The sequence below is a fragment of the Phoenix dactylifera genome, unplaced genomic scaffold, assembly GCF_009389715.1.
Source record: "Phoenix dactylifera cultivar Barhee BC4 unplaced genomic scaffold, palm_55x_up_171113_PBpolish2nd_filt_p 000207F, whole genome shotgun sequence".
NCBI classification, from domain to species: Eukaryota; Viridiplantae; Streptophyta; class Magnoliopsida; order Arecales; family Arecaceae; genus Phoenix; species Phoenix dactylifera.
Window position 1 is genome coordinate 112,682 of NW_024067723.1, and position 27,576 is coordinate 140,257.

The window sequence follows — 27,576 nt, forward strand, 5'->3', positions numbered from 1 at the left end:
GATTGGACAGTTTGAATCAGATAAAGCTATTTTTTTTATGCATCAGAGAAGAGATTTATGAAGAGTTATATATATCCAGATTGAATTTAGGATGAATTTTACCATTTCTTGTATCCACCCCATATCCGCTATAGGTTGGATAAAACCTTATCTTATTAGAGTTGGATTGGGCTGGGTACCCAATGGGACGGAGTAAATTGCCATCCCTAGTTATGGAAACAAAAATTATATCAGTGTTGGATCTAGATGTTAATTGAACCATCTAATGATCAATACAATACAAACCCTTGGATCATCCATTCAGATACATAAAACATATGTTATGACACGAGACTATATATTATAACATATCCATGTATGGCCCAAGTAGAGTTGGTCATGAGCCGGGCTTGAGCACAAAACCATTAAATTTTAAATAAGCCCAACCGGAAGCCCAACTAAAAATAAATATATTTTAAACTTGAGGCTCGGCTCATGATCTACTTTAGATCCAAGTGCCTATGCTATTTTAGACCATCAGATGAGGTGATCCATGGAGCATTGGGCCTAACCTATAAGATACCTCAAATTTGCCACATATTCATAGATCTCTGGATTTCAATCACTAACCTACTTCATGAAAGTGTTGTTGGAGTTGGGGCTTATGTAGTGATTACTGTTCATGTTATTATTCATTGCTTTTCTAAGGAGGAAGTACTTATAAGAATTTCTTTCTCGATTAATACCTTTTGAATGCCAAGAGTACATCATATGATTTCTTAGAAAATAAGCAATAATTCATGATGTAATGGATGTAGAATATCCCAACAAAGGTGTATGGAGAGATGATGCGTGACAAGTTGAGTCTTGCTCAAGATTTATCATATATTATAACAAGTAGCTAGAAGACTTACATATAATTTGAAATCTATTAAGCTAAAGTTGATTAACTTCATAATTACCTCAGCATGAAAACTATTAGCATGCAATGCTCTTCTGGCAGAAGGGTTGAAGGCAGGTGGAAGAGATATGATCATGAATTGGCTATGGAATATGGAGGCACGGATAGTATAAAATATATAATAGAGTAGACGTGGGAAACTCAAGGGATAATAGGACACGATGAGCATGTGGAAAATATTTAGGTTGGCGCTCCTATTGCCGGTCAAAATTAGTGGTGCTCACAAAAGCTATATCAATTAGGTGTCAATTACCATCAAAATGGATGGATGTGCACTATATTGATTTTGAATTCTCAGCAGGTTTTCCAATGTAATGTCCAAAAACTAAAAAGAAGCACATCTCCCCTTGCATTCACATATATTGGTAAAAGCCGGAAATGCTCAACCCGACTCTCTATCAATAGTTCTATGATCGAAGATCTCGAAGGGCGGGTAAACATGGCCAAATATCATCAAAATGGGAACGAGTATCATGGTGCATAAAATATTATGCTGGAATAAGAAAAATATTCGATAACATACCATTGTTGTGTATTAAGTTTGAAGAATATAGACTTATTTGGCATTACTTTTAGATGATTATGTCATTTAATTGAAGGTTAGTTGCTTTAGAGAATGTTGCCACATGTAGGTTGGCTGCTTTTGAAAAGATTGAGCCTTATATTTTGTTCTTGTTGTTGTTGTTTATGAATAGTTATGAGCATGTTATCAATTTTTGCTTTCATATGCATTAATGGGGAAAATCAATGAAATTTTCACCTAACCTCAACCACAAATGCTATAGAGTACAATATCAACAAAGAACTACTCTCGCCTTGGGATTGTCTATCAATATCTAATGTCTCAAATAATTCACAAAAGCAGCTTTTTTCGATTAGTTTGTAATAGTTAATGGTTTAGAAATAGTTCATATTATTATCCAGCTAATAATGTACGCACTACCAAGGAATTGTATTATAACAATGGAGATAAATATTCCATTATTATGTGGACTTCCATAGAGTAATTACATATTACATGTAAAAACTGGACATCGAGTTTGACCTAACCTTGACCGTCGGATTGCCGAGACAGGTTCAAATTAACACATGCAATTCATTCATCATTTTTATACATTTAAGAGATCTATTTGTAATTATTATCAAATTAACTTTAAACTACTCCCTGCATGCGGCCTACTTGGACTACTTTAAACCTGGTAAAAAGTAACATTACACTTAATTTCTTAAGACTAATATTACAAAAAGTGTATGTTTGTATTTTTTTTGTAGACGTATCTTGCAGGAGCCAAAGTCTATTGCCTAGCCCAACTAGCATCTTCAAGGGACATGTCCAAGTCCTAGTTAAGACCCATCTTGTGGGCCTGTTGATCTCTATGAGGAAAAAAATATTTATGAAAATCTTTTTCTTCCCACATGATTCGGAGATGTTGGATCGATATGAGCCATACTTAAATGAGCAGCCTAATCCACAAATCCATCAGAGAATTCAGTTCAATTTGGCCGGATTACCCAAACAGATTCCAAGTTGTAATAACTCTCAAGTAAACTTTCCATGCCAACAATAATTGAAACATGAAACCAAGGAATGCTGCATTCATGTCCTTAACATTACTAATACTATTGACAAGTCCTACAAAATCTTGATGAAACATCCATCTTTTTTTCTCTCTCAATGTTGCACTAGTTTGCCGCATCGATCTGAATCGATCCGAACCGGATGGCATGAGACATACCGTACCAATTCGATATATATGATATACCGATATTCAATATATTAAAAAAATTTCACATCATACCGATACAAATTTAGTATACCAAGATTCAGTATCGAGACAACATTGGAGGGCTTCCTTTGTTACGGCAAGGATTTCTGTAATTACAAAAGAAGCTTATAAAATGGCATCATTAGACAGACCAGGTGACAACAATATAAAGAGAAGTTTATACAAACAGCTTGATTTGCCTAAGTCAAAAGGCAAGATAGACAAAGATTGAGGAGACCTAGTGGCCTTCCAAAAACCATAGCCACAAAAAAGGGCACCCTTAAGATATGGTGAATCACATGCCCCATCTTGTTTCTCTGACATGTAATAAACTTACACATGGAGCTTCGATGTTTCCAGGCCAAAGGCCAAAAAGAATACCTGCATTCATACTAGAGTAGTTCATTGACATGCTCCTTCACTTATCTGACATTACTCAGCTTCTCCTGGATTCAGTTTATGGATCCAATCAGCTTATATAAAGTTCTAGCGACCCAATGAAACACAAGGAGGAGGACACAAGTCCCAAATCAGAGGCAATTAAGAAAATCTCTTCCATATCATTACATAAACACAAAAAATAAAATGAAACAATAGTAACTTCAGCATATTACATATATGAAATCCCATTTCAACAACATAACACTACTCTATAGAAAAGAATGAACATGAAAGAAAATAGAGGCCACAGACAGAGCACTGAATGTCCTGTGCTGCTATAACTCAAGGCACTTGTGTATCAGGATCCTTCTCACAAAATAAGCATGAAGCCACTGGAAACTGCCATAACCAAGGAACTGAAGAGGCCAATGCTAATGCTGGAAGCAGAACTCTCAGTGGTTGACGACTCAGACGATTTGGGAGCAGACGCAATTCCCCGCCCGCTCGACGGAGCTAAATCTGATGGCTTTGTAGTCTCTGGAGCCGGGGCCAGGGCAGGTGCTAGAGCTGGCTCAGTGCTGAAGATTGCCATTGGAAGTAGAACCTTGTTGATCTGATAAACTGCGACAGGCGCGGTTGAGTACACACTGCTAGTTATCTCTGGGTTCGACCAGGTAGAAGCGACATGAATACGCCCCGAGTTGTCGGTGAGGTTCAGAGTATATGATCCACCGGCAAATGTAGCAGGGTTCGAAGCACTAAGGTTTTGGAAATCTGACAGGGAGTAGTACTTGGGGAAGGCATGGTAGAGGAGGAGGGTCTTGAGTTGGTCTCGGGTGAGGTTGGAGAATGTAGTCTTTTTAAGCAAAGAGAAGGCTGAGTCCTTTGGGACAAAGATGGTGATGCCTTGTTTGGTGTTGTTAGCTTGGTTTTGGAAGGTTTGGATGACTTGAGTTTGTTCGAGATAGTTGAGGAAGGTATGGAAAGGGCCGGCAACAGAGAGCAGGTCGGCAAGGTTTACAAAGTGTGGGGCAGGGGCAGGTGCTGGAGATGGAGGAAGAAGTGGTGATGGGGCAGTTTGTGCATTTGTTGGAGAAGAAATCAATATGGCTAGAAAACTGCAAGCCACAAACATTGCACTAAGCCCCATTGATCTAATATTTCTCTTTGCTTTCTCGGCGATCAAACACTCAAGGGGCCCTGCAGGAACATGACCCAACAAAATAAGCAAATTTTGTATATATATACATATGTAAGTTTAGATTCTTATGCCAGAAAAATTTAATGAGCTGTGTTAAAAAACATGTAGGTATATAGTTTTTCTCCCTAAACTGTGGTGGATTATGGTCTTCTCCTTTCAACTCATCAACCCTCTGCCATTGTATAAACTTAAACAAGTTTTCTGCCTATAATTATGATCGATTGCTCTTCTTCTTCTTCTTCTTGATCTCTAAGTGTGTAAAATTGTAAACAGTTCATAGAAGAGCAAAGGGAATCAGAACCATTAACATGATTGAATAGAGTATAAATATAAGAGACAAGTAAATATATTTTATATGAGCTCTTTTTCCTTTGTTGGGCGTCTTTGGAAGCAAAATGGACCAAAAAAAAAAAGAGGAACATAATAGAATTGTCATCATGAATTAGAATCTAAATCAAATATTTAGCCATAAAAAGGGCAGATCTAGTTGTTTGACTCTTTTCACCATTTCCATGCACTATATGCAAGCAAAACTCTAGTGTAGCTGACTAAAGCAGATGGAGCTCTGTCACCTTCAAAGGAGGGCCAGATATAAAAGTACACCATGCATGCTCTTTAAAAATGGTCAGCATCTTAAAAGTGATTATTGAAATAAAAAAAAAAAATAGTCAAAGAAGCAGAAGATGTAAACAAACAACTCAAGAACCAGATCTGGTACCTCGCAAAACTGAATGGCAGCCATGATCTAAAAACATGGTATATCTCAAACAAAAAGATTCACCGACAATAAATTCAAGAAAACAAGTCAAAATGACTGAGAGCTACAAACAGATCTTCCTAGATCTAAAAAAAAGGGAAAACACCATAAAAGTTGTACATTGATCTCATTTAGGGAAAAAAAAAAAACATAACAAGAGAGAAAGCACAACATGAAGATCTAGAGACAGGCTTCACATCATGAAACTAAGAGATCCCCCACTGCAGAACTCATTTAAGAAAATACCAAGAAAATATGAAGCTGCACTTAGACCCAACCAGAAAGGTTCCATATCAGAAGGTCTAAAAGCCCCAAAATTCATGCATCAGATAAAGAGAAAAGGTGGTGGAAAACAACATTCCAAACTTCATCCCACCTCTAGGAAGAAAACCACTAGAGGAGAATGCCACAAAAATCCCAACACAAGCAACATTTAAGACAAGTAGAAGAGAACTTAAATGCAGTGAGGAGAAAGGTGTGAAGCACAGACCAGAGCAGACGGCCTTGAATGGGAGATAGGAGGAGAGGCACAAGTTGAAGTCAGGCGAGGTAAGGGTGGGAGGGGCTTGCCATATAAAAGTGTGTTGATTGGCAGTGTTGTGAACCAAAAGGTGGCAGCTGGTGAGGGTGGCAGTAGGTGGTACCCAGAAGAACCAAATGGAGAGAGCAAGGAAAGGAAACGCCAGCCAGCTGTGTGTCGACCTTTTTCTTTTCTTTTCTTCTTTAACCCCCCATGTTTGGACCACAACTCTCCATGGGAAGCTTCAAAACAGGCCTTGTCAGGTGAGATTTCAAAACTGACCCTCCAACTAATGATTCTTTTTTATTTATTGAAATGTTCCACCTTGTACTCTACCCCAAGTTTTAACACCAACTTTATCATGGTGGAGGTTTCTCTGCAATTTCTCAGCAGCTTCTCATCTCGTGAGAGGTTGTTTTATTGCCTTATTGGGCTCTCGTATGCATGCATGGGTCCCCTTCTGACTTCTTAGGGAGCACTCAATGAAAGTCCCGTGATGAGCCCATGGATACCATGTGTTGCTATATGGATGGGTCGCCACTCGCAAATGATGACTCCCAAATGTGCGGTATAAACATACACGCCCCATACTTTCTCTATTTGAAGGTAAATCTAAGTATCTCTTAATTCACATAGATCATCAATTGGATTCACTCTGATAATATTTGTAATAATTATGACTTTACTCAAAAAGATTAGCTAAAAGGTATTATCTGAATTTCTTTGTCCTATACAAGTATCTATGATCTATCTATTGCATAGTCGATGTGGTCCTCACATTATGTATGCACTTAGTCATTATAAAGGATTGGATGGCTACGAGTGATGCTGTTGCTGCTGACTTGTGATATCAAATTAGCAATATTTTACCGACTTCAATGTATTATATGGCTATATTTATGTACTTGCATGGTTAATAATGTGTTTGCACATGATTGAAATTTTAGTATTTGGCAATGTTTTGGGAGGATTTCCAGCTGAACAGTTTTTGAAATTGGTGCTTTTAAATATGAAAGTATATTTGAATGCTGCAATATGTCATCTAAAATCTAGAGAGAATTATAGAGTATGAGTCATATGATTTGAGTTTTAAATTTTTGATAAATAAATTACTTTATGAAAAAATATTGATATAAATTGCAAGGATCCATGATCGCACGTGTTTAGTCCTATATTAGTTATTTGTCGGAGAAAACTTAGATACTTATACATAACCAAAAATCTAAATAATACATCTTGACCATCTTTTTTTGATGAGATTCTAAGTTGTTACATAAATATAATATAGAAATCATGCACATACTAACTAGCCACGATGACTTGAGCATTCAAAGTAGCATTGCACTATCTTGGGAAGTAATTTTGATTATTTTCTTCGACGACTAGATCATTTTCATACCTAGGGTCATTGATAGAGAGCTGGTGTCTAGGATTTGGTGTTTTTAATGAAACCAAGGGCCCAATCAACATTCTACAACATAGAGCCTTGTGGAACAACGAAATCCGCCTCCATTCTAGAAAATTCAAAACTCTATCTTCTAAGGGATGTGGGAAGGCCCCTCGCTTGCCTTTAAGCCTGTAAAAGGGTTGTCTCCTTGCTGTGTCATGGCCCCCCATCCTGTCCACTGGCACGTTAGATTGGAATGAGATATAAGGAATTTGTTGCCATTTTAAAGGGCAGTGAGCTGGATGTTCTTCAAGGCAATGATGCATTTCGTACAGGCACAATTACTTGTGCATGATGCAATGATTTATAATAATTCAACTAATCATCCTTCTTATGAATTATGGTCTAGTTTTTACTGCTGTCATAATGTGCAATAGCCTTGCACAGTTGTCTTTGAGATCCAGATGGTGTATCATTTCCTCTATCAATAACTACTGACTTGTTTTAAAGTTGGCCATACCACAAGTATCATATATAGAACTTTGGATCTTATTTTTCACACATTTCTTATGGTTTGGATGATAATGAACATGGTTGAATATTACATTGCCTGTCATCATAGATGTAGCATGTAATAAGTTCGATTGCAAGGTAACACCACCAAAAGGCTTCTAGTCATTACACTAATAGCTACAATCCTGATCTTAATTAAAAAGAACACACTAACAACCTAATCAGAGCTTGTTGTATGATTATTTTTTTTTTGTTACAATGGATGACTAATATAAGTCTAGTATAAATATATCTACAAATATAAAAAGTTAATAAGTCTCGGAGCGCTGTAGGCAGCTCTCTTTCACCAAGCTTCTTTTGTTCTACAGAAAACAAGGTTAGTCCAATCGGTGCTAAAGATTAAAAAAAAATAAAACTTGGCATACGGATCAAGGAAATCAACTTAGGCTCAAATGAAACCTAAAATCTGGACATGAGTCAAAATCATCCAAACCAAACGCCGACCTCCAACTGATTTATTAATGATGGGTACAAAAAAAAGCTAGATTCAACGCACATGAACAATCCATAAGCCTAACCTAAATAGTTTTAAAAGTTTATTCCTTGGCCTTAAAGTTTAAATTTAACCTAATACTGAATGAAAATTGAACCTAATCATAGTCCAACAATTCAACCAACAAATTTGGGCCCACATCCAAGTTTTTCACCTCCCATTAGCATTACCTCCAGTTGTTTCACCTTCCAACCTAGCTGGCCATGTCCATTGTCCCACACTCTGCATGACTTGGACCAACTTTTCCACCTACCAACATAATTAATGTACGAGCTCAGTTCAAATATTTCACCAAATCACTTGTTTTTTTTTTTTTATCCACACATTTGAAAGTTTCACTCTTACCATGACTTCAGACATGTATTAAATAGCATGTCTTGAGCTTGTCTTAAAAGGACGGTAACCTGGGGACCAATCACTCCTTGTGAGCCAGAAGTTTTGTGCATAGAGCTGGAAAGCATTGAGAGTGGATCCAATAAATATTCAAACTGCATGTGCTCGTTACTCCTCCTATTGGCAAGTTGCCATTGCGGAAAACTGCACTGCTCCATTAAGAATGTAGGTCAGCTCTATTGTGCAATGGAATTAGAAATTCACATGGCTTGGATCGTGCGACATATGCGGTGGTGCTCGAGATCTGGTCATAAATTTGATTTTGACTATGGTGTTTTTGTTTCATTAGAAATGCAGGTCAACTAGTGGAGATAGCAACTTGCTTTGCTAGGATCATACAATTATTTGGTGTTCCTCGATTCCGGTTTGAAGCTGATTGAGATCTTAATGAAACACTAAACATGTACAAAGCTACCACTGTAATAACCTAGGACTTCACCTAAAAAGACAAGCCGAAAGGTATTATTTGGATTCATTGATTCTGTATAAGTATCTAATGTTTACCCAGCGAATAACCAATGTGAGACTAAACATATGTCCGCACGGATCCTCACATGCTTCCCCCATTTAAACTCCGACGTCCTCGTCAGAGTGAAAGTTCGAATCCATTTATATCTAATCACAAACATCGTGATCGGCCCGTGGTTAGCTCCAATAGAATTGTGCTACAGTGGCCTCTCGTCTACATAGGTTATGGGTCAGGCCTACTCTGATACTATTTGTAACAATCCTGGACCTTACCCAAAAAGACTAGCTGAAAGGTATTATTTGAGTTCCTTGATCCTCATAAGAAACCAAAAATGCCAGCACAGTCCTCACAACAATGCTTTAAGATGATTCGTCGTAAACATTTTACTCTTGGCGTATAATGGGACAGACTTCGAGCTTTTCATTTTATTTTTTTCTTGTGGTACAAACTTAGATCTTTTCGTTACATGAAAATTATTAGCCCAATGATGCAATGTGTTAGGGTTTTTTTTCATCCATTATGTGCTACCATGCACACTTTGGATGATCTTTGATCAGAAAGCTATTTGCCTTCCCCAGCCAGAGTAGTAGTAATCTTAAGTTTTATTATGCCAGGGGGCATGATCAAATAAATGATATAATGCGGACATAATAGGGTTGGAGATACCACGTTGTGGGCTACAAAAGTGCAAGAAAAACCTCATTTTCCATGATGAGTACTAGCTTGCATGATGCATGAGCTTTTATCACACGAGTTTCTATCACACATGCTCCATGTGGAAAGCTGGAAATGAATTAATTTTCAAAGACAAGACCCTTTGCTAGCTCCACCAAACACCTTCATCTCCCTGAAAAGACTTCGGAAAGCTACTTATTTGAATGTATTGTTCCACATGAACCAAGTAGATCAAAGTTCACTTTCACGACAATGCTAGCTACAATCAGTCAATCTATAGCTGGACATCAGTAGGATTCATTGATGCCAGCATAATAGCTTGATAACAGGGCCTTTGCAACTAAAGAGGATGAGAAAAAACTGGAAAAATTATTCAAGCGTGGCCCATCTTTTGCATCTCTCTCCTTCTTTGAAGGAGAAATTATTCACAGCATGCACCATGCAGCCGTGCATGCCATAAATCATAACTGCTCATTTCTATAGCAGTGCAGGCATACTTGGCTATGTGGTGCATGCAGTGTAGAAAATAATTTCTCTATTTTGAAGTTCCCGAATGAAGAGTCTTTTGGAACAAAATGAATCAAATGTATGAGGCCAGTTCTTAAACGAAGCATCTTTCTGCTGTTCCCTTGGCTGGTGAAGAAGGGCACTTAAAGCCCTATTAAAGATGATAGGTGGCACTTAACTGAAGTGGCCCGGCCTAAGAACTGGTGCACAAGGGGCCATTTCATTTGAGGTTGGGCTCGGTTGGCAGGCTGGACTTGCACAGATTGGACCACATTCATTCAGTATGAACCCACCATGTTGCTATTTGACCCTCGAATCCAAAATTACAGATGACTCACTCTTTGGTGTAAAAAATGAATCTTTTTATTGAAAAAAAACTAATTTAAATGATTTATTTTTCTAACAGGAGAGAGATTGGATTATTACACATATCACTCTGAGTGTGATTGGAGTACAATGAGAAAATCACTAATAAGAACAAATATGTGAATGGTATTGTTCTAGTTATGTAATCACTGATGGTAATTTGCATATAAGAAAGTTTTGGCATGCTAACTAGATATTTTTTTTTTCATACATAAAAGTCGATCCAAGGATCCAAAATCGAGCGTTTTTAGTATAGTAAAAGAAAAAAAAGGAAGTCCTAATATCAGACGATTCCAATGCAAGAATTCTTAGTACTTTTTATATTTTTAATTCTCTGAATTTTTTCACAAATATATAAAAGTTTAACTTTGGAATAGAACTCAGACGAGTGCTGCGCAGCATGAATTTCTCATTCCTTCACAGCAGGCTTCTTTCTTGGACAGAAATACAAATCTGACGTGATAAAAAAGTTTCAAATAGCATATCATGATATAATATCATTGCAGAATCATAATAATAGAGAAAACATATCATCTAAATATTATAATGATATTACTATAGAATGACAATATTACAAGTATCAGGATACAGAGAAGGGTGTATTTCTTTATTATTTCCTGGGTATGAATCCTCTTGTCCCTCATCACCCCATATAATATATATATATATATATATATATATATATATATATATATATATATATATATATATATATATATATATATATATATATATATATATATATATATATATATATATATATAGAGTCATCTAAAGATACCAAGGATTGAAGAATATGGAATGTGGTCTAATGACATTTTTAAGATTTGAAGAATGAGAGAAAAGGATTCATCATAAAGGTATATATCATTAAAGGACAGTGCCAACTTACCAAAGGAAAGATAATACGCTATAAACAACATGGAATATCCTCCAATGAGAAGTCTTAATTTAAAGTCACAAATTCTCTTCAATCCAGGATTCATGAGGTGAGCAGATGGCCTATAGAAGGCACCACTAGCTGCTTTGTGGCCTTCTATCAGCCATGGAGCAACATACTAAGTGTTATAAATAAATACGGCACAATACACTAAGGTTTATTATGACTCATTGAAAATTCGGGCTAGGAGAGTAAGTGAGGATGATAGTGTTATTTTGATGATTAACAAGCAATAATCAAGAGTATGTTACAAGTTAATTCGATACTTCATTTATAAGTCTGTTACTCTCAGTATATTTGTATAATAAGATAAAGATGCATTTCATTGTTTATTTGGATGAATCTAACCTTGAGTTGTAGCAAAGTGTGGATTGAGTCGACTCCAAGGATGATTGGGTCGACCCCGGTATATCAAGAAAGCATCTGGCACACTTCTGCAAAAATGGCACGGATGAACAGTAGTTGGGTCGACCCAAGGAAAGCATGAGTCGACCCAAACCTCAAGCCTCTCAAAGACTCAAGAAAACAATTCTCTGGAAACACTGAGAGGGTCGACCCAAGAGGAAGTTGAGTCGACCCAAGCTTGAGTCGACCCAAACACTGAGAGGGTCGACCCAAAGGCAATGACAGAATACATGACAGAAAAGGTTCTCTGGAAATCCTGAGAGGGTCGACCCAAGTGGAAGTTGAGTCGACCCAACTGAACCTTGAGTCGACCCAAAGAAATGTTGAGTCGACCCAAGTGAAGGAAGGCTGAATTGCAAGTTTCTGTGGTTCTGAGAGGGTCGACCCAAGGACAGGTTGAGCCGACCCAAGCACGGGCAGAAGCATAACGGCTAGATCTGCAGAAGTACTTTTTGTCCTTCCAACAGTGAGTAACGGCTAGTTTTTGAATTCTAACCATTGGGGCTTGTCCAATGGATGAAGGAAACTATTTAAAGTGGCACTATTCATCAGAGAGAACATCCTTTTGCAAAATATCAAAAAGTACACAAGAAAGACAAAGTGCCATAATCTTCTTCATCCAAGTGCTTCATTCAAGAGTCAAAAGAAAGTGGTTGAGCAGATTCCAAGAGTCATTAAGAGCTCCGTCCACCCTTGAAGAGTGAAGCATCCTTGACAAAGAAGAGAGAAGTCACATCAAGCGATAACTATTCTCTAAACTCTTCGTTGTAGATTATATTGTTATATTTGCTCATCTAGGAGCTTAAATCTTCTTACTTTGTTTATTAAACTCATTGTAAAGGTTAGTTGGGAAGCCCGCAAAACCAACGGCATAGGTTGATTGGTGAACCCGTAAAACCAATTGTAAAGGTTCGTTGGTGAGCCCGGAAAACCAACATAGGTTCGTTGGTGAGCCCGTAAAACCAAAACAGGTTTTTGGTGAACCCGGAAAACCAAAGTGTAAAGGTTTTTGGATTGTAAGCCCGGAAAACAATCCAACTGTAATCCGCGGGATTATAGTGAATTCCCAAGGGGTCGCTTGGGGAGTGGACGTAGGTGCTTAGGAGAGCACCGAACCACTATACTTCTTGTTGTTTGTATTGTGCTTTGTTTTAATTCCACTAACTCATCAATTGACATAAGTAAGATAGTTAAAATTAAGAAAAACCAATTCACCCCTCCTCTTGGCTTTTCACCTTGGGCAACAAGTGGTATCAGAGCAAGGTGCTCCAATAGTACTTATTGATCTTACAATCAAGAGTTAAAGATCATGACAACCCAAGTGGGATGTTCTATGAGTGAGGGGCAATCCACAAATAGACCTCCTCTATTTAATGGCACAAATTACACATACTGGAAAGCTAGGATGAGGATATTCATTCAAGCTTTAGACTATGAATTATGGTACATTATTACTAGAGGACCTCACACACCCACACTTAATATAGAGGGCACTATCATACCCAAACCAGAAATGGATTGGAATGAAAGTGATAGAAGATTAGCACAATTAAATGCAAAAGTAATTAATGTACTTTACTGTTCATTAGATGTAAGTGAATTTAATAGAATATCTACATGCATCTCTGCAAAAGAAATTTGGGACAAACTTGAGGTCACTCATGAAGGGACTAATCAAGTTAAGGAGTCAAAAATAAACATATTAGTACATAAGTATGAATTGTTTAAAATGGAATCCACTGAGTCCATAACTGATATGTTTACTCGTTTTACTGAAATTATAAATGAGCTTAAGAGTTTAGGAAAGTCTTATACTAACTCTGAATTGGTGCGAAAAATTCTCAGGTCTCTACCAAGAGTTTGGGAGGCCAAGGTAATTGCAATTCAGGAAGCTAAGGACCTCAACACACTGCAATTAGAGGAACTTCTAGGATCACTCATGACCCATGAGTTGACCATGAGGCAAAATTCAGAAGATGAGGTCAAGAGAAGAAAGACCATTGCCCTAAAGTCTACCACCCCTAAACAACAAACTGAGTCGGAAAATTCAGATGATGATGATGAATTTGATGAAGAAGGAATGGTTATGCTTGGAAGAAAATTCAGAAAATTTATGAGAGGTAAGAATAGATTTCATAAAAAGAAACCCTTCTTCAAAGGTAGCTCAAGCAAAGAAAAGGGTAAGGACAAAGAAAAAGAAAAAGAATCACCTATTTGTTATGAGTGTAACAAGCCCGGGCATTATAAGATAGATTGCCCGGAATTAAAGTGGATGGCAAGAAAACTCAAAAAGAAGAACTTCATGGCTGAATGGAGTGAAAGTGAGGAATCAAGTTCGGAAGAAGAAGATCATCAAGAGACGGCCCAAATGTGTCATATGGCCAATGACGATGAGGTAGATTCTGAACTTGAATGTGATTTTACTATTAATGAATTACATGATGCATTTTTAGAACTCATGGAAGAACATAAAAACCTAATCAATAAAAATAAAGTTCTAAAAGAAGAAAATCAATCTCTTATCAAAGATAAGTTAAAACTATCTCATAACTATGAAACATTAAGTAGGAAACTCACAAATGAAACCAAGAATCTAATTGCTGAAAATGTCAAGTTAAAAGAAGATGCTGAAAAATATAAATCCTTAGTAGATAAGTTTACACTTAGTTCAACCAAATTAAATATGATTCTTGATAGTCAAAAAGCTGTATATGATAAGGCTGGATTAGGATATAAAACAAATAGGAAACAAAAATACTTAAAGAACATTTTTGTAAAAGCTAAAAATGAAAATATTACTTGTCATTGCTGCAATAAATTAGGACATAAAGCATATGAGTGTAACTATAGAAAATCCAGTCAAAACAAATTGAGTAATAATCATAAGCTTAAATTCAAGAAAGTTTGGGTTCCAAAAGGAACATCAAGTACTAACCCTAAAGGACCCAACATAGTTTGGGTACCTAAAGCTCTTTCTTGATCTTGATTGCAGGGGTGTCTTGTAGCTAATAAAGTGGAAAAACGATGGTATCTAGATAGCGACTGTTCAAAACACATGACCGGTGACGTAGACCAATTTGTCACCTTGGAATCTAAGAAGGGTGGAGTAGTAACCTATGGAGACAATGGTAAAGGTTATATCATTGGAAAGGGTAAAATTTTCATCACTCCATCTACTTTCATAGAAAATGTCTTATTAGTTAAGGGTTTGAAACATAACCTACTTAGCATAAGTCAATTTTGTGATAAAGGGTTTAAAGTCACATTTGAAGCATCAGTATGCATAATCACAAATCCTAAAGATAATAGCATTGTACTTGTAGGACAAAGGCAAAGAAATATTTACATGGTAGATCTTCATGATTTAGGCAAGAAAAATGGATTATGCTTAATTACTAATGAAGAAAAGAAAAATGAAACAAGTTGGCTTTGGCATCGTAGACTAGGACATGCTAGTATGGAATTAATATCAAAACTAGTCAAGAAGGAATTAATAAAAGATGTGCCAAAATTGATTTTTGAAAAGGACAAAATCTGTGGACCATGCTCATTAGGAAAACAAACTAAATCATCCTTCAAATCAAAGAATATAGTATCAACAACTAGGCCTTTTGAACTCATACACATGGATCTATTTGAACCCACTAGAACTGCGAGTCTAGGAGGGAAGAAGTATGGACTAGTTATTGTAGATGATTTTTCAAGATATACATGAATTTCATTTTTGGCACATAAGAATGAAGCATTTTCAGAATTCTTGAAACTTTATAATAATATCATAAATGAAAAGAAGCTCACCTTAGTAGCAATTCGAAGTGATCATGGTACTGAATTTGAAAATCAACACTTTGAAGAATTTTGTAATAAAAATGGCATCTCACATCAATTTTCAGCACCTAGAACGCCTCAACAAAATGAGGTTGTTGAAAGAAAAAACAGGACATTGGCAGAAATGGCATGCACGATGTTGTGCGAGTCAAATCTTCCAAAGTACTTTTGGGCTGAAGCTATAAGCACTGCTTGCCATATTCTAAATCGGGTTTTAATACGACCAATAACCAAGAAAACTCCTTATGAACTTTGGAAGAATAAGAAACCAACTGCTAAATATCTTAGAGTATTTGGATGTAGATGTTTCATTTTAAACAATGGGAAGGAGGATCTAAGTAAATTTGATGCCAAGTCAGATGAAGGTATCTTCTTAGGATACTCCACATCTAGCAGGGCATACAGAGTATTCAATAAAAGAACTCTTGTAGTCGAAGAGTCAATTAATATTATATTTGATGAGTCTGATAGTGAGTATGCTAGGAAAGAAAATATTCTTGATGATGATACAGGAATTATTAACTTTGAAAAGTTGAATATTGATGACGTGCCAATTCAAGATAAGGGAGATGATTGCGTGCCACCACAATCTCAAAACTTGCCAAAGGAATGGAGGTATGCATATGGACACCCTAAAGACTTAATCATTGGTGATCCATCTCAAGGGGTAAGAACTCGATCCTCTCTTAGAAATTTAAATGATTATCTTGCTTTTGTTTCACAGTTAGAACCTAAGACTTATGAAGAAGCTGAAAAAGATACCAATTGGATAAATGCTATGCAAGAAGAATTAAATCAATTCAAAAGAAGTAATGTATGGACATTAACTGAAAGACCAAAGCATAACTCAGTAATTGGAACAAAATGAATCTTTAGAAATAAATTAGATGAAAATGGGTTAGTTATAAGAAATAAAGCTAGACTTGTAGCTAAGGGATACAATCAAGAAGAAGGGATAGATTTTGATGAAACATTTGCTCCTGTAGCTAGATTAGAGGCTATTAGATTACTTCTAGCTTTTGCATGTTTCATGGATTTCAAATTGTATCAAATGGATGTAAAAAGTGCATTCTTAAACGGTCTTATAGAGGAAGAAGTATATGTAGAGCAACCTCCTAGTTTTGAGAATCATGAATTGCGAAATCATGTGTTTAGATTACATAAGGCATTATATGGATTGAAGCAAGCACCTAGGGCTTGGTATGATCGATTAAGCAAATTTCTACTAAATAATGACTTTAGTAGAGGAAATGTAGATAAAACACTGTTTCTCAAAAGAAAGGACGAAAATCTATTAGTGGTATAAATATATGTGGATGACATAATCTTTGGTGCCACAAATGATACTCTTTGCAAAGAATTTGCTAATTTAATGCATGGAGAATTCGAAATGAGTTTGATGGGAGAACTAAGTTTCTTTCTTGGATTACAAATCAAACATACTAAAGAAGGTATCTTCATTCATCAAACTAAGTATACAAAGGAAATACTAAAAAAGTTTGGGAATGAAAATCATAAGGGAGTAGGCACTCCAATGAATCCTACAAGTAAGCTAGACAAAGATGAGAAAGGAAAGAATATTGATACTAAGCTTTATAGAGGACTAATTGGATCCTTGCTCTACCTTACTACTAGTAGACCAGACATAGTGTTTAGTGTAGGAATATGTGCTAGATACCAATCAGATCCTAAGGAGTCACATTTAAGTGCTGTTAAAAGAATCCTTAGATATTTAAGAGGAACTACGAACATAGGATTATGGTACTCAAGAGACTCCTGTCTAGATTTGCTTGCATACTCAGATGCTGATTTTGCTGGATGCAAATTAGATAGGAAGAGCACTAGTGGTACATGTCAATTCTTAGGAAACAACTTAGTATCATGGTTTAGCAAAAAGCAGAATTCAGTGGCACTGTCAACAGCTGAAGCTGAATATATAGCTGCTGGCAGTTGTTGTGCTCAAGTACTATGGCATAAGCAACAACTAGAGGACTATGGAGTTAAGCTAGATAACATTCCTATTAAGTGTGATAATACTAGTGCCATCAACCTTACTAAAAATCCGGTTCAGCATTCTAAAGCCAAACACATAGAAATAAGATATCATTTTATTAGGGATCATGTGCAAAATGGAAACATACGTATTGAGCATATATGTACTGAAAAACAATTAGCTGACATATTCACAAAACCCTTGAGTGAAGATAGATTCTGCACGCTAAGGAGGAAATTAGGCATATGTGATCCTTTTTATTGAAGAGATATAAAAGGGAGCAAGCAGTCTCATGGTACATTCCTCCCATTTCTAAAAACCCATGAAACATGAGTCAAACTTATCATTTATAGATTCCTTACTCATGTATCATAGTCCCAGAAAGAATTTGTAAGGATTGGAAGCAAGGAAAATTTTTAGAAGCGAAAAGAAAGAGAAAGGAAAAATTCTGAACTTGGGTCGACCCAACCCAGAATAGGGTCGACCCCCAACGTTGAGTCGACCTAAGAAAATTCTTGAGTCGACCCAACGTCGGGACCCCACTGTTAAAAGGGGGACCCGTGAGCTATCTAGGGCACTGTTTACACTTTGTCCTCTTCCGAAAACCTTATTCCCCACTCTCAAAACTCCTCAATCATCTCCAAACAGTAGATTACTTCAAGATCTTGGAGAAATGGGACCCAAAAGAGCCGTAGCCAAGCGATCCGGGAGAGTCTCACGGATCCAACGTGCGGAAAGAGAAGCTACGGAGCCATCTACAGTGTCTCCACAAGGTGAGACACGTGTAGAGCCACCTTCTCCTCCCTCCCCCTCAGTACAACTTGCAAAGTTTGCGGGGAGACCGGTTACAACGGGGAGAAGGATCCATTCCGAGTTCTTTGATCAAGAAGGGTTCCGTTTGGGGGAATGGATCCGAAGGCAAGGTTGGAAGTATCTTTGCTCCCTAGATGTGGTGATCTACCCCGGACTAGTTCGGGAGTTCTATGCCTTCCTCAAAACTGGGATGGGAGGGCTCATATCAGAAGTTCGAGGAGTTAGGGTTCGAGTTTCCGAAGAGAGTTTGAGTGAGTTGCTTCATCTCCCCTGCGAAGGAGCAACTCCAGAAAAGCCAGAAAACAAGTTGAGAGCCCTCCAGTTAATTCTTGAGAATAAAGACTTCGACTTCTCGGAGAAGGTTATAGCGAGCTCTCTTTCTGCAGAAATGAGGTTGTTGCACAACATCATTGATAGGATTCTATTTCCGAAGAGCGGTAGATTTGATCTCATTACAGAGCGAGATCTAGCAGTGATGGAGCATATTATTCAGGGTATTCCCCTGAATCTCCCGGCCATGATACTGAGGCAGATGAGGAAGGTGATCTGCAACTCCAGAGTATCCCTGCCTTATGGTATGATACTCACCTTGATCTTCCGACAGCACGACATATCTGTCGAGGAGGAGGTCTCCAGGCATCTGCTTTTTACTGATACATACACTGCACGATCACTTATTCACATGGGCTATGAGAAAGTGAACGGGCAGTGGGTTCGTACTGGAGCAGGGATTCAGGGTGATGCACCAGAGGGTGATGCACCAGAGGGTGATGCACCAGATATTGGAGACCCTATCCCTGAGGATGAGGAGCATATGGATCATCCTACTGCACCTTCAGAGGCTGGACCATCGTCATCTGTTCCTGCGGAAGACACAGATGAGTTCTGGAGTAGGATGATTGAGCTTATGTCAGCTTAGGCGAGGACTATCACTGATGGGCTGACGAGCCGACTAGATATCATGTCTGCTGAGATCAGTGATCTGAGAGAGCAGATAGGAGCTCTATGGAGAGAAAGAGAGACTAATGGACCATCTGTGCCACAGGCTGCTGAGTCAGAGATTTCGGCACAGAGTCATCCAGCTTACCGTGCTCCACGCCAGACTCAGTCTCATCAGGCTCGACCTCCCCTCGCCACTTATACTAGGAGGATGAGGACTAGATCACAGCCATTAGATACTCCCTAGGCTGATATTAGTATTTCTGTTTAGAGCCTAGGATATGTATCTAGTTCTCATATGTATTTTGTGTTGATCATGTATTTTGAACCTTGATTGAGGGAACATTGTATTTGCTTTTGTTTTGGCATTACTGTACTAAAATGTTCCTATGTTGATCAATGAAGTTTAAATGTTTGTTATTTATTGTGTCTATTCCCATGCACCTATTTGATGATAATAAAAAGGGGGAGAAGTAAAGAAAGAGAAATAAGTTGTGTAAGAAAAGAGAAATAAGTTGTTAAATAAGTTGAAAATTATAATAGGAAAGCATATACATTTAAGGGGGAGCAATTTGTAATAATGAAAATAATCAAATCTAAAATTTCTATTAAATTTCAGAATTTGGCACATAGAATTTCAGAATTTGGCACATACCTTTCACACCTTGATACATAATCTGAAACTCATGCTTTATCTCAAATTTTTGAAGTTTCATCTTTAATGAAATATAAATGAAAGGGGGAGCAATTCAAAAAGTCAAATTGGAAATATTTGGATGAAATAGGGGGAGACTTCACTCTCATATTTGAAAAGCTGAAATTCAGCAACTTGAGCCCTTTTAAAACTGATTTTAAGATAAGTATCAATAGGCTCATACTCTATATTTTGTAATCATCAAAAAGGGGGAGATTGAGGATGATAGTGTTATTTTGATGATTAACAAGCAATAATCAAGAGTATGTTACAAGTTAATTCGATACTTCATTTATAAGTCTGTTACTCTCAGTATATTTGTATAATAAGATAAAGATGCATTTCATTGTTTATTTGGATGAATCTAACCTTGAGTTGCAGCAAAGTATGGATTGAGTCGACTCCAAGGATGATTGGGTCGACCCCGGCATATCAAGAAAGCATCTGGCACACTTCTGCAAAAATGGCACGGATGAACAGTAGTTGGGTCGACCCAAGGAAAGCATGAGTCGACCCAAACCTCAAGCCTCTCAAAGACTCAAGAAAACAGTTCTCTGGAAACACTGAGAGGGTTGACCCAAGAGGAAGTTGAGTCGACCCAAACACTGAGAGGGTCGACCCAAAGGCAATGACAGAATACATGACAGAAAATGTTCTCTGGAAACCCTGAGAGGGTCGACCCAAGTGGAAGTTGAGTCGACCCAACTGAACCTTGAGTCGACCCAAAGAAATGTTGAGTCGACCCAAGTGAAGGAAGGCTGAATTGCAAGTTTCTGTGGTTCTGAGAGGGTCGACCCAAGGAAAGGTTGAGTCGACCCAAGTGAAAGTTGGGTCGACCCAAGGACAGGTTGAGCCGACCCAAGCACGGGCAGAAGCATAACGGCTAGTTCTGCAGAAGTACTTTTTGTCCTTCCAACAGTGAGTAACGGCTAGTTTTTGAATTCTAACCATTGGGGCTTGTCCAATGGATGAAGGAAACTATTTAAAGTGGCACTATTCATCAGAGAGAACATCCTTTTGCAAAATATCAAAGAGTACACAAGAAAGACAAAGTGCCCTAATCTTCTTCATCCAAGTGCTTCATTCAAGAGTCAAAAGAAAGTGGTTGAGTAGATTCCAAGAGTCATTAAGAGCTCCATCCACCCTTGAAGAGTGAAGCATCCTTGACAAAGAAGAGAGAAGTCACATCAAGCGATAACTATTCTCTAAACTCTTCTTTGTAGATTATATTGTTATATTTGCTCATCTAGGAGTTTAAATCTTCTTACTTTGTTTATTAAACTCATTGTAAAGGTTAGTTGATAAGCCCGCAAAACCAACGGCATAGGTTGATTGGTGAACCCGTAAAACCAATTGTAAAGGTTCGTTGGTGAGCCCGGAAAACCAACATAGGTTCGTTGGTGAGCCCGTAAAACCAACACAGGTTTTTGGTGAACCCGGAAAACCAAAGTGTAAAGGTTTTTGGATTGTGAGTCCGGAAAACAATCTAACTGTAATCGGCGGGATTATAGTGAATTCCCAAGAGGTCGCTTGGGGAGTGGACGTAGGTGCTTAGGAGAGCACCGAACCACTATACTTCTTGTTGTTTGTATTGTGCTTTGTTTTAATTCCACTAACTCATCAATTGACATAAGTAAGATAGTTAAAATTAAGAGAAACCAATTTATCCCCCCCTCTTGGCTTGTCACCTTGGGCAACAGTAAGAGATCCTTTATAATAACATGGACAAAGTACTAGGCCTGAGAAATCAATCCAAAGAAAATACAAGAAAGATCAATACAAGAGACCATGCTGACAATTTAAATACAATAGTAGCACATCAAAGAACGCCGACGAGCCTTCATTTATAACATAGCTTCCTTCAGTTCTACTCGGTTACAGAGAGGAGGCTTATCATGCTTCCGCCGCGGTGTGACTGCTTAGTCCTTCTGGACTAATCCAATGAAGAGGCAATGGAAGCCATTCTCCCACCAATAAAGACAGTTTTAAGAAAAAAGTTAAATAGAATACTTATCACATGAAGTCCCGATGTAGAATGGTAGAATGAAAGGGTTACCATTGTCGCTGGAATATGTTTGGTTCAAAATTGGAATCGGAACCAAAATGGATTGGAATGAAATTGAACTGGCCATATTTTCTGAAGTATTTAGTTTGTAACTGGCATTAAAATTAGAATAGGATTTGAATACTAAGAAAGAGTTAGAATTAGAATTTGGGACATAGGGGCTTCCCATCATTTTTTGAATTGGGAATGGAAATGAAACTCCTCGGACCAAACAGTTGGAATGGGAGTTACTCATTTTCATTCCCCAAACCAAGCATGTCCTAAATATTTTGTCATGAACTAATCAACATCGCGAGCAGAAACAAGATGTTGATGGCAAAGAGCATAACATTTTCACATTTAGTTAGAAGCAAGATGGTGCAGAATGTATTGAGAGAACAATATAGCAAATGTTTTAAGCAATAAAATTGCTAGAGGAAGTTTCTCACTTCCTTCACTTTAAAATAAAAAAATAGAAAAAAAATTATTTGGTATAAGCATACTAAACATAAACCTCAAAAAAGAAACTTGTAATTTAAATAAAATAATATATCAAATGAAATAGCTTTTGTTCAACCAGAAACAGACCTCAAACTACAGTACAAGTTATTGCTACGAAACAAGATCATTTACCTCGACAGTAGGATCAGCTTTTCCTTTATATATATATTTTTTAAAAGAGGTTTGATTCAAATGGGCTACCAAGTGACAGGGGCAAGTTCCTTGATTCCCTACAGGAAAAACCCATGAAAAGTAGCTATGAAAGTTCAAAGGCAATGAAAGCCAGCCTACTGCAGCGCACTTCGAGTTCATGCTTCTTGATCATGGAAAAGCATTTGAGTGGAAGAATACATGCATACAGGCGCATGCATGGTTTGGAAACTTAGCATAGGGAAGATCATGAGTAATAACTCACTGATAGCGAAGACCCTAAAAGAGCAACAAGCATGAAATATAATGATGCTTGAAACAATCTCACACAAAAATACCTTCGAGGAATAAAAATCAGTTCACATATGCAAGAAAAAGCTGGTGTACATATGCTGACAAATAGACTGATAGTAGTCCTTGATGCGACTCCTGTCAATGCTATTCCTAAACAATCCATATACAGATGGTGAAACCTTGCAACAAGAGAGAAGTCAAAGCAATAGAACAAATAAATTCCTTAACCCACAATGGTATTGCAAACTGACAAGTAAAAGGAGAGGATAAATCTCAGAGTACTAAGCTTCGCTATGATGCCCTCGTAGATTTTGCTGAAATTGCTGAGATAATTCATAGCCTCTGAAGGCAATGTGAATTCTCTAGATGGAAAGCGTGCTCTCAGCTGGTTGTCGACGGCCATTCTTTACGGATGTCAAAAGTGTAATTGATCTCCAAGTAGCATTTGCCATCATCATCAAGAAACTGACAAAAGAAAAGTTATGACTTTAGAAAAACATACAGGCTTTACATGGAAATCAGATCAAGACAGATTAACGTGGTACAATAGAGAGGAACTGTAAGAAGAGTAAATATGGAAGATTAATGTTTGTCTAGAGAAAGATATCAAAGAAGTGTTTGAGCCAGCCATACATTTTCTTTGATTTTTTTTTCCTTCCCTGGAAATGCCCCCTAAAGTATTATTGCTCTTCTTTTTTAAGGAGAATATGTCGTTAATCTTATCCAAGCTTATTCAACTATTATACTGTCACAATTTTATGATATTAGAATGATATGGAAATAAATGGTATGGTCATGATTATAAAATTGTTGGCTTCATTAAAAGTTTCAATTCATCAATACACATTCAAGCTTTTTCCCCCCCAAATTCCAGGTAAGTCATGCTTAAACCATTTGAATCTTTCAAGTAAACCATGCCCAGGTTCTGAATGACGACTATGGAAATAGCAAATTGACCTTGTCCTTGAAAGTTGCATAAGCCTACAGGCTCAAAAGGATGAAAACTTAGGCTTTTGTATGGTTTCTTGCATCTCTGGTAAACTAAATACAGCTGATCTACAAACCGGTTCATGTAACATTAATACAGAAAGAATTGCAGCAACGACTTCAAGCATGGGCATTCGATTAGCATGAATATCCAAGAAAACCATTATCGTTCATTGAATACACACACACATGTATGCAATTATGTATGTATGGATGTATGCATGTAATTATTGTTATCTCATCAAAGAAAAAGCTTCAGCATATACAGAGTACTCATGTTTAGTTAGTTTTGAGAACAAAAAGCAGCATGATCATACCCTTGTTCTTGCAGAATACGATCCTCTCGCAAAAATACCAGAGGGAGTGGTTTCTTCTGGTGCTTCATATGTGTAAGGCTCAAGTTGAGGGCTGAAGGTACCTAGCATTTCTTTTATGCTGTCCACTGAAATGGGAACCACTCAAGTCAACATCAATTTAGCACCAGTGAGTTGTGGAACCTAAACATAGTACCTCTTTCTAATCAAATGAGAAGAACAAAATAATTTTCCTTCTGAGATAAGATAAGATCAAGTTAATTTAAGAGAATAACAGCATAACCTCATATTTGAAGTAATCTATTAAGCATTTGTTACATATGAATGGCTTGGTGCCATTTGAATTGCCAGCATTGAGAGAGAGCTCACCCTTAACACCAGTTTTCCAGACTGTGTTGGTGTATCGTAGGCCAGAGACAATGTTCTTGCTCACAGAGAAGGAGAACTTGAGCCTGTAGTTGCTACCTTCTTTCAGAGTAAACCATACACCCTTGGAATTGGGGACCATAGGAAGTGGAAGGAATATGTCAGGTCGACCAGGGGATTGGATTGAAAGGCTCAGGATCTTAACCTCTGGCTCCAAATTTTCTATAACAAAGTCAAGTATGAGTACACCAAACATACCCATCGCCAAGCTGGTTCGAAATAAAATTACAACAATTCATGGAAGAATATATAAACAAAAAGCAGCAACTGTTCAGGACCCAATTCAACAGAAGTCCAGCTATGGCTGAACTGATAGAGATAAGTTTATACCTGGATCTCTACTTCCAAATTTTGTATCAGATATATGTGGGTCAAAACAGAAGCAACCCAAAATTGAAGGCAGAGAGTAGTTCAAAAACAAAGAAAAGAGAGGATAAGTTAAAAGCGTAACCTGCATTAAGATAGAAATAGTAGACTGGACAAAGTAACCAACAGAAACAGTCCCATAACAAATAGGACTTTAAAAAAAATAAAGATCTTAAATGCAGCAATCCTCCTACAATCAATCCAACTGGATTGAAAAAAATCCTTAAATAATGAAATACGACTTAAACAACAGTGTGAGAGAGAAATTGACTAGCTCCAACAGAGGGCAGAATGAATACCTTTTTTTTTTTGGAAAAAAAGGCATGCTTTTAGTGAGTACAACAAACAAAAGTTTGGCAGAAAGAGAGTGGGGTACCTCCTACAGAGCTCAAATCCACACTCCCCAAAAGCTGCTCCTTCCACCTCCTCAGGCTCTCATCATCCTGCCATCCAGAGGAACGCATGCCAAGGAATGCAGCCCATAAATACCAATAATTACAACAGAGCAAGGAATGAGACTTAGAAGAAAATAATGAAACCTGAAGGACAGAAATGGCACCAAACCTTATCTTTCTCCAGCTGAACCTTGAGACTGAGCTTAGGCCCCAAATCAATCCCCTTGGTCCCTTTCCCATCCTCCTCCTCCTCCTCTTCTTCATCATCATCCTCGGTGGCATACAGAGAAGCCACACTCATCTGCCTGTTGAGACCCTCCTCTCCATCATGCCCATCCTTTCTCTTCTCCTTCTCCTCTTTAACTCCTTCCCTTGCCATCAAGATCCCATTTTTCTCAGCGACCTCTTTGTTCTCCTCCAAGCCCATGGTTTTAGAAGTAGTAAAAGCTCCGACGGCCAAAGACATTGCACTCCCAACACATCAACAACAGACTCCGAGAGGCAAAACAGAGCAAGAAAAAGGCAACCACCCACTAACGGTCGAAAACACAAAGGTGCTCAAAAGAAAACAAAGCCCAGATGCCCTCTAATTTTAAACCGACCAAGAGGGAAGAATCCAGAAAGAGGTGATAAGAGAATGCCTACAAAAAGGCAGCACCTTGAAAGATCCCTTGCAAGAAAACAAAACAACGGAGCCCACAGATGGGAATTCGCTTATGAGACAAAATTCTCCAAGGGAAAAAACTCCAAGATGGCAACTTTAAGAACAAACAGAGGATAATGAAGGGAAGCAGAAGAGGCGAAGAGGGGAGCAGAGTCTTTACTTTGTAGCTTTGACGGAAAAGAAGAGATTGAGAGAGAGGTAAAAGAACGTGAGGGTCACTAACTACTGCGAACGGAGGGAAGAAATGGGGAGAGACAGAGGAGAGAGGGAGAGCATCTCTCACGAGATTGGCTGGAAAATGGATGCATTTGACCATTCCGATATCTTGCGTTGCAGTTAGCACTTAGCGAGAGCAGAGATGGGCTCTGAAATATTTGGCTACATCGACCGAGACTATTGATTTATTTGCTTATTTAATGGAAGAAATATGGAGATGTGGGACCACAGCTTGTGCTCGCGATGATGTCAAATCGACTCAGTTATTTTCCTGGAGAAAGTCGTACGCATATGGGTTTCAACTGCTGTTATCTTCATTCAATTCCCTGTAGATTGAGATCGGTTATTTATTTTATAAATTGGTATGAATTTGGATTTTTGACCAATGTAACAAGTTGATCAGATTCAAATTGATAATTTTTTTAATAATTTAAATTCAATCTGACTTCTATTTGATTCGATCCGGTGTCATACCATCTTAGTAAGTGCGAGGAGAGTGGAGGTATAACTAATGTTTAGGCTGATTGGGTTCAAATTGATTATTTTTTTAATAATTTATATTTAATCTGGCTTCTATTTGATTCGATCCGATATGATTACCATCTTGGTAAGGATAAGGGGCAGGGTTGGAGGTATAACTACTGTGTAAGTTGATTAGGTTCAAATTGATAATTTTTCCAATAATTTATATTCAATTTGAGTCCTATTTGATTCGATCCGATTTGATTATCATCTTAGTAAGGGCGAGGGGGAGGATTGGAGGTATAACTACTGTTTAAGCTGACTAGGTTCAAATTGATTATTTTTTTTTAATAATTTATATTTAATCAGACTTCTATTTGATTCGATCCGATGTGATTACCATCTTAGCAAGGGCGTGGGGCAGGGTTGGAGGTATAACTGCTGTTTAGGTTGACCAGATTCAAATTGATATTTTTTTTTAATAATTTATCTTCAATTTGGGTTCTATTTGATTGGTTCCGATTTGATTATCATCTTAGAAAGGGTAAGAGGCAGGATTGGAGGTATAACTGCTGTTTGGAGTTCAAAGAGCTTGTGGTAAGCTACAAATTTGAGCATGATAACAATAAAATTTGCCTGCTATTTAATAAATTTTTACAGTGGAGCAACTTAAGAGGTCACGAGAATACCGGGGGGAACTAAAGAGGGAAAGAGGAG

At 37.6% G+C, this 27,576-nt stretch overlaps 2 protein-coding genes across 3 annotated transcripts; both read right to left on the reverse strand.

Moving 5' to 3' along the window:
- Positions 1-3,221: 3,221 nt before the first annotated feature.
- On the reverse strand, positions 3,222-5,767 carry LOC103697420 (fasciclin-like arabinogalactan protein 7). 2 transcript variants are annotated; one of them, XM_039117360.1, is made up of 2 exons: positions 5,536-5,767; positions 3,222-4,287 (listed from the first exon to the last, which is right to left on the reverse strand). In XM_039117360.1, exon 2 carries the CDS (start codon positions 4,235-4,237, stop codon positions 3,458-3,460), a length of 780 nt encoding a protein of 259 aa, XP_038973288.1. In that variant the 5' UTR covers positions 4,238-4,287; positions 5,536-5,767; the 3' UTR covers positions 3,222-3,457. The 2 variants fall into 2 exon arrangements, with proteins under 2 accessions (XP_038973288.1, XP_038973289.1); XM_039117361.1 differs by lacking the exon at positions 5,536-5,767 and adding an exon at positions 5,422-5,534.
- Positions 5,768-23,044: 17,277 nt separating this feature from the next.
- On the reverse strand, positions 23,045-26,489 carry LOC103719729 (rho GDP-dissociation inhibitor 1-like). Its single transcript, XM_008809106.4, has 5 exons — positions 25,687-26,489; positions 25,499-25,565; positions 24,700-24,918; positions 24,334-24,458; positions 23,045-23,494 (listed from the first exon to the last, which is right to left on the reverse strand). The coding sequence occupies exons 1-5, from the start codon at positions 25,981-25,983 to the stop codon at positions 23,411-23,413; spliced, it is 792 nt and encodes a 263-aa protein (XP_008807328.1). The 5' UTR covers positions 25,984-26,489; the 3' UTR covers positions 23,045-23,410.
- Positions 26,490-27,576: the final 1,087 nt, after the last annotated feature.

Excerpts from the sequence above, each read along its gene's own strand:
- LOC103697420 (XM_039117360.1), bottom strand. The coding sequence starts at position 4,237 with ATGGGGCTTAGTGCAATGTTTGTGGCTTGCAGTTTTCTAGCCATATTG.
- LOC103719729 (XM_008809106.4), bottom strand. The coding sequence starts at position 25,983 with ATGTCTTTGGCCGTCGGAGCTTTTACTACTTCTAAAACCATGGGCTTG. Across the intron at positions 24,919-25,498 it reads GGATTTGAGCTCTGTAGGAG|AAAATTTGGAGCCAGAGGTT; the intron begins GTACCCCACTCT and ends ACTTTGTTATAG. Across the intron at positions 23,495-24,333 it reads CGTATTCTGCAAGAACAAGG|TTTCTTGATGATGATGGCAA; the intron begins GTATGATCATGC and ends TTCTTTTGTCAG.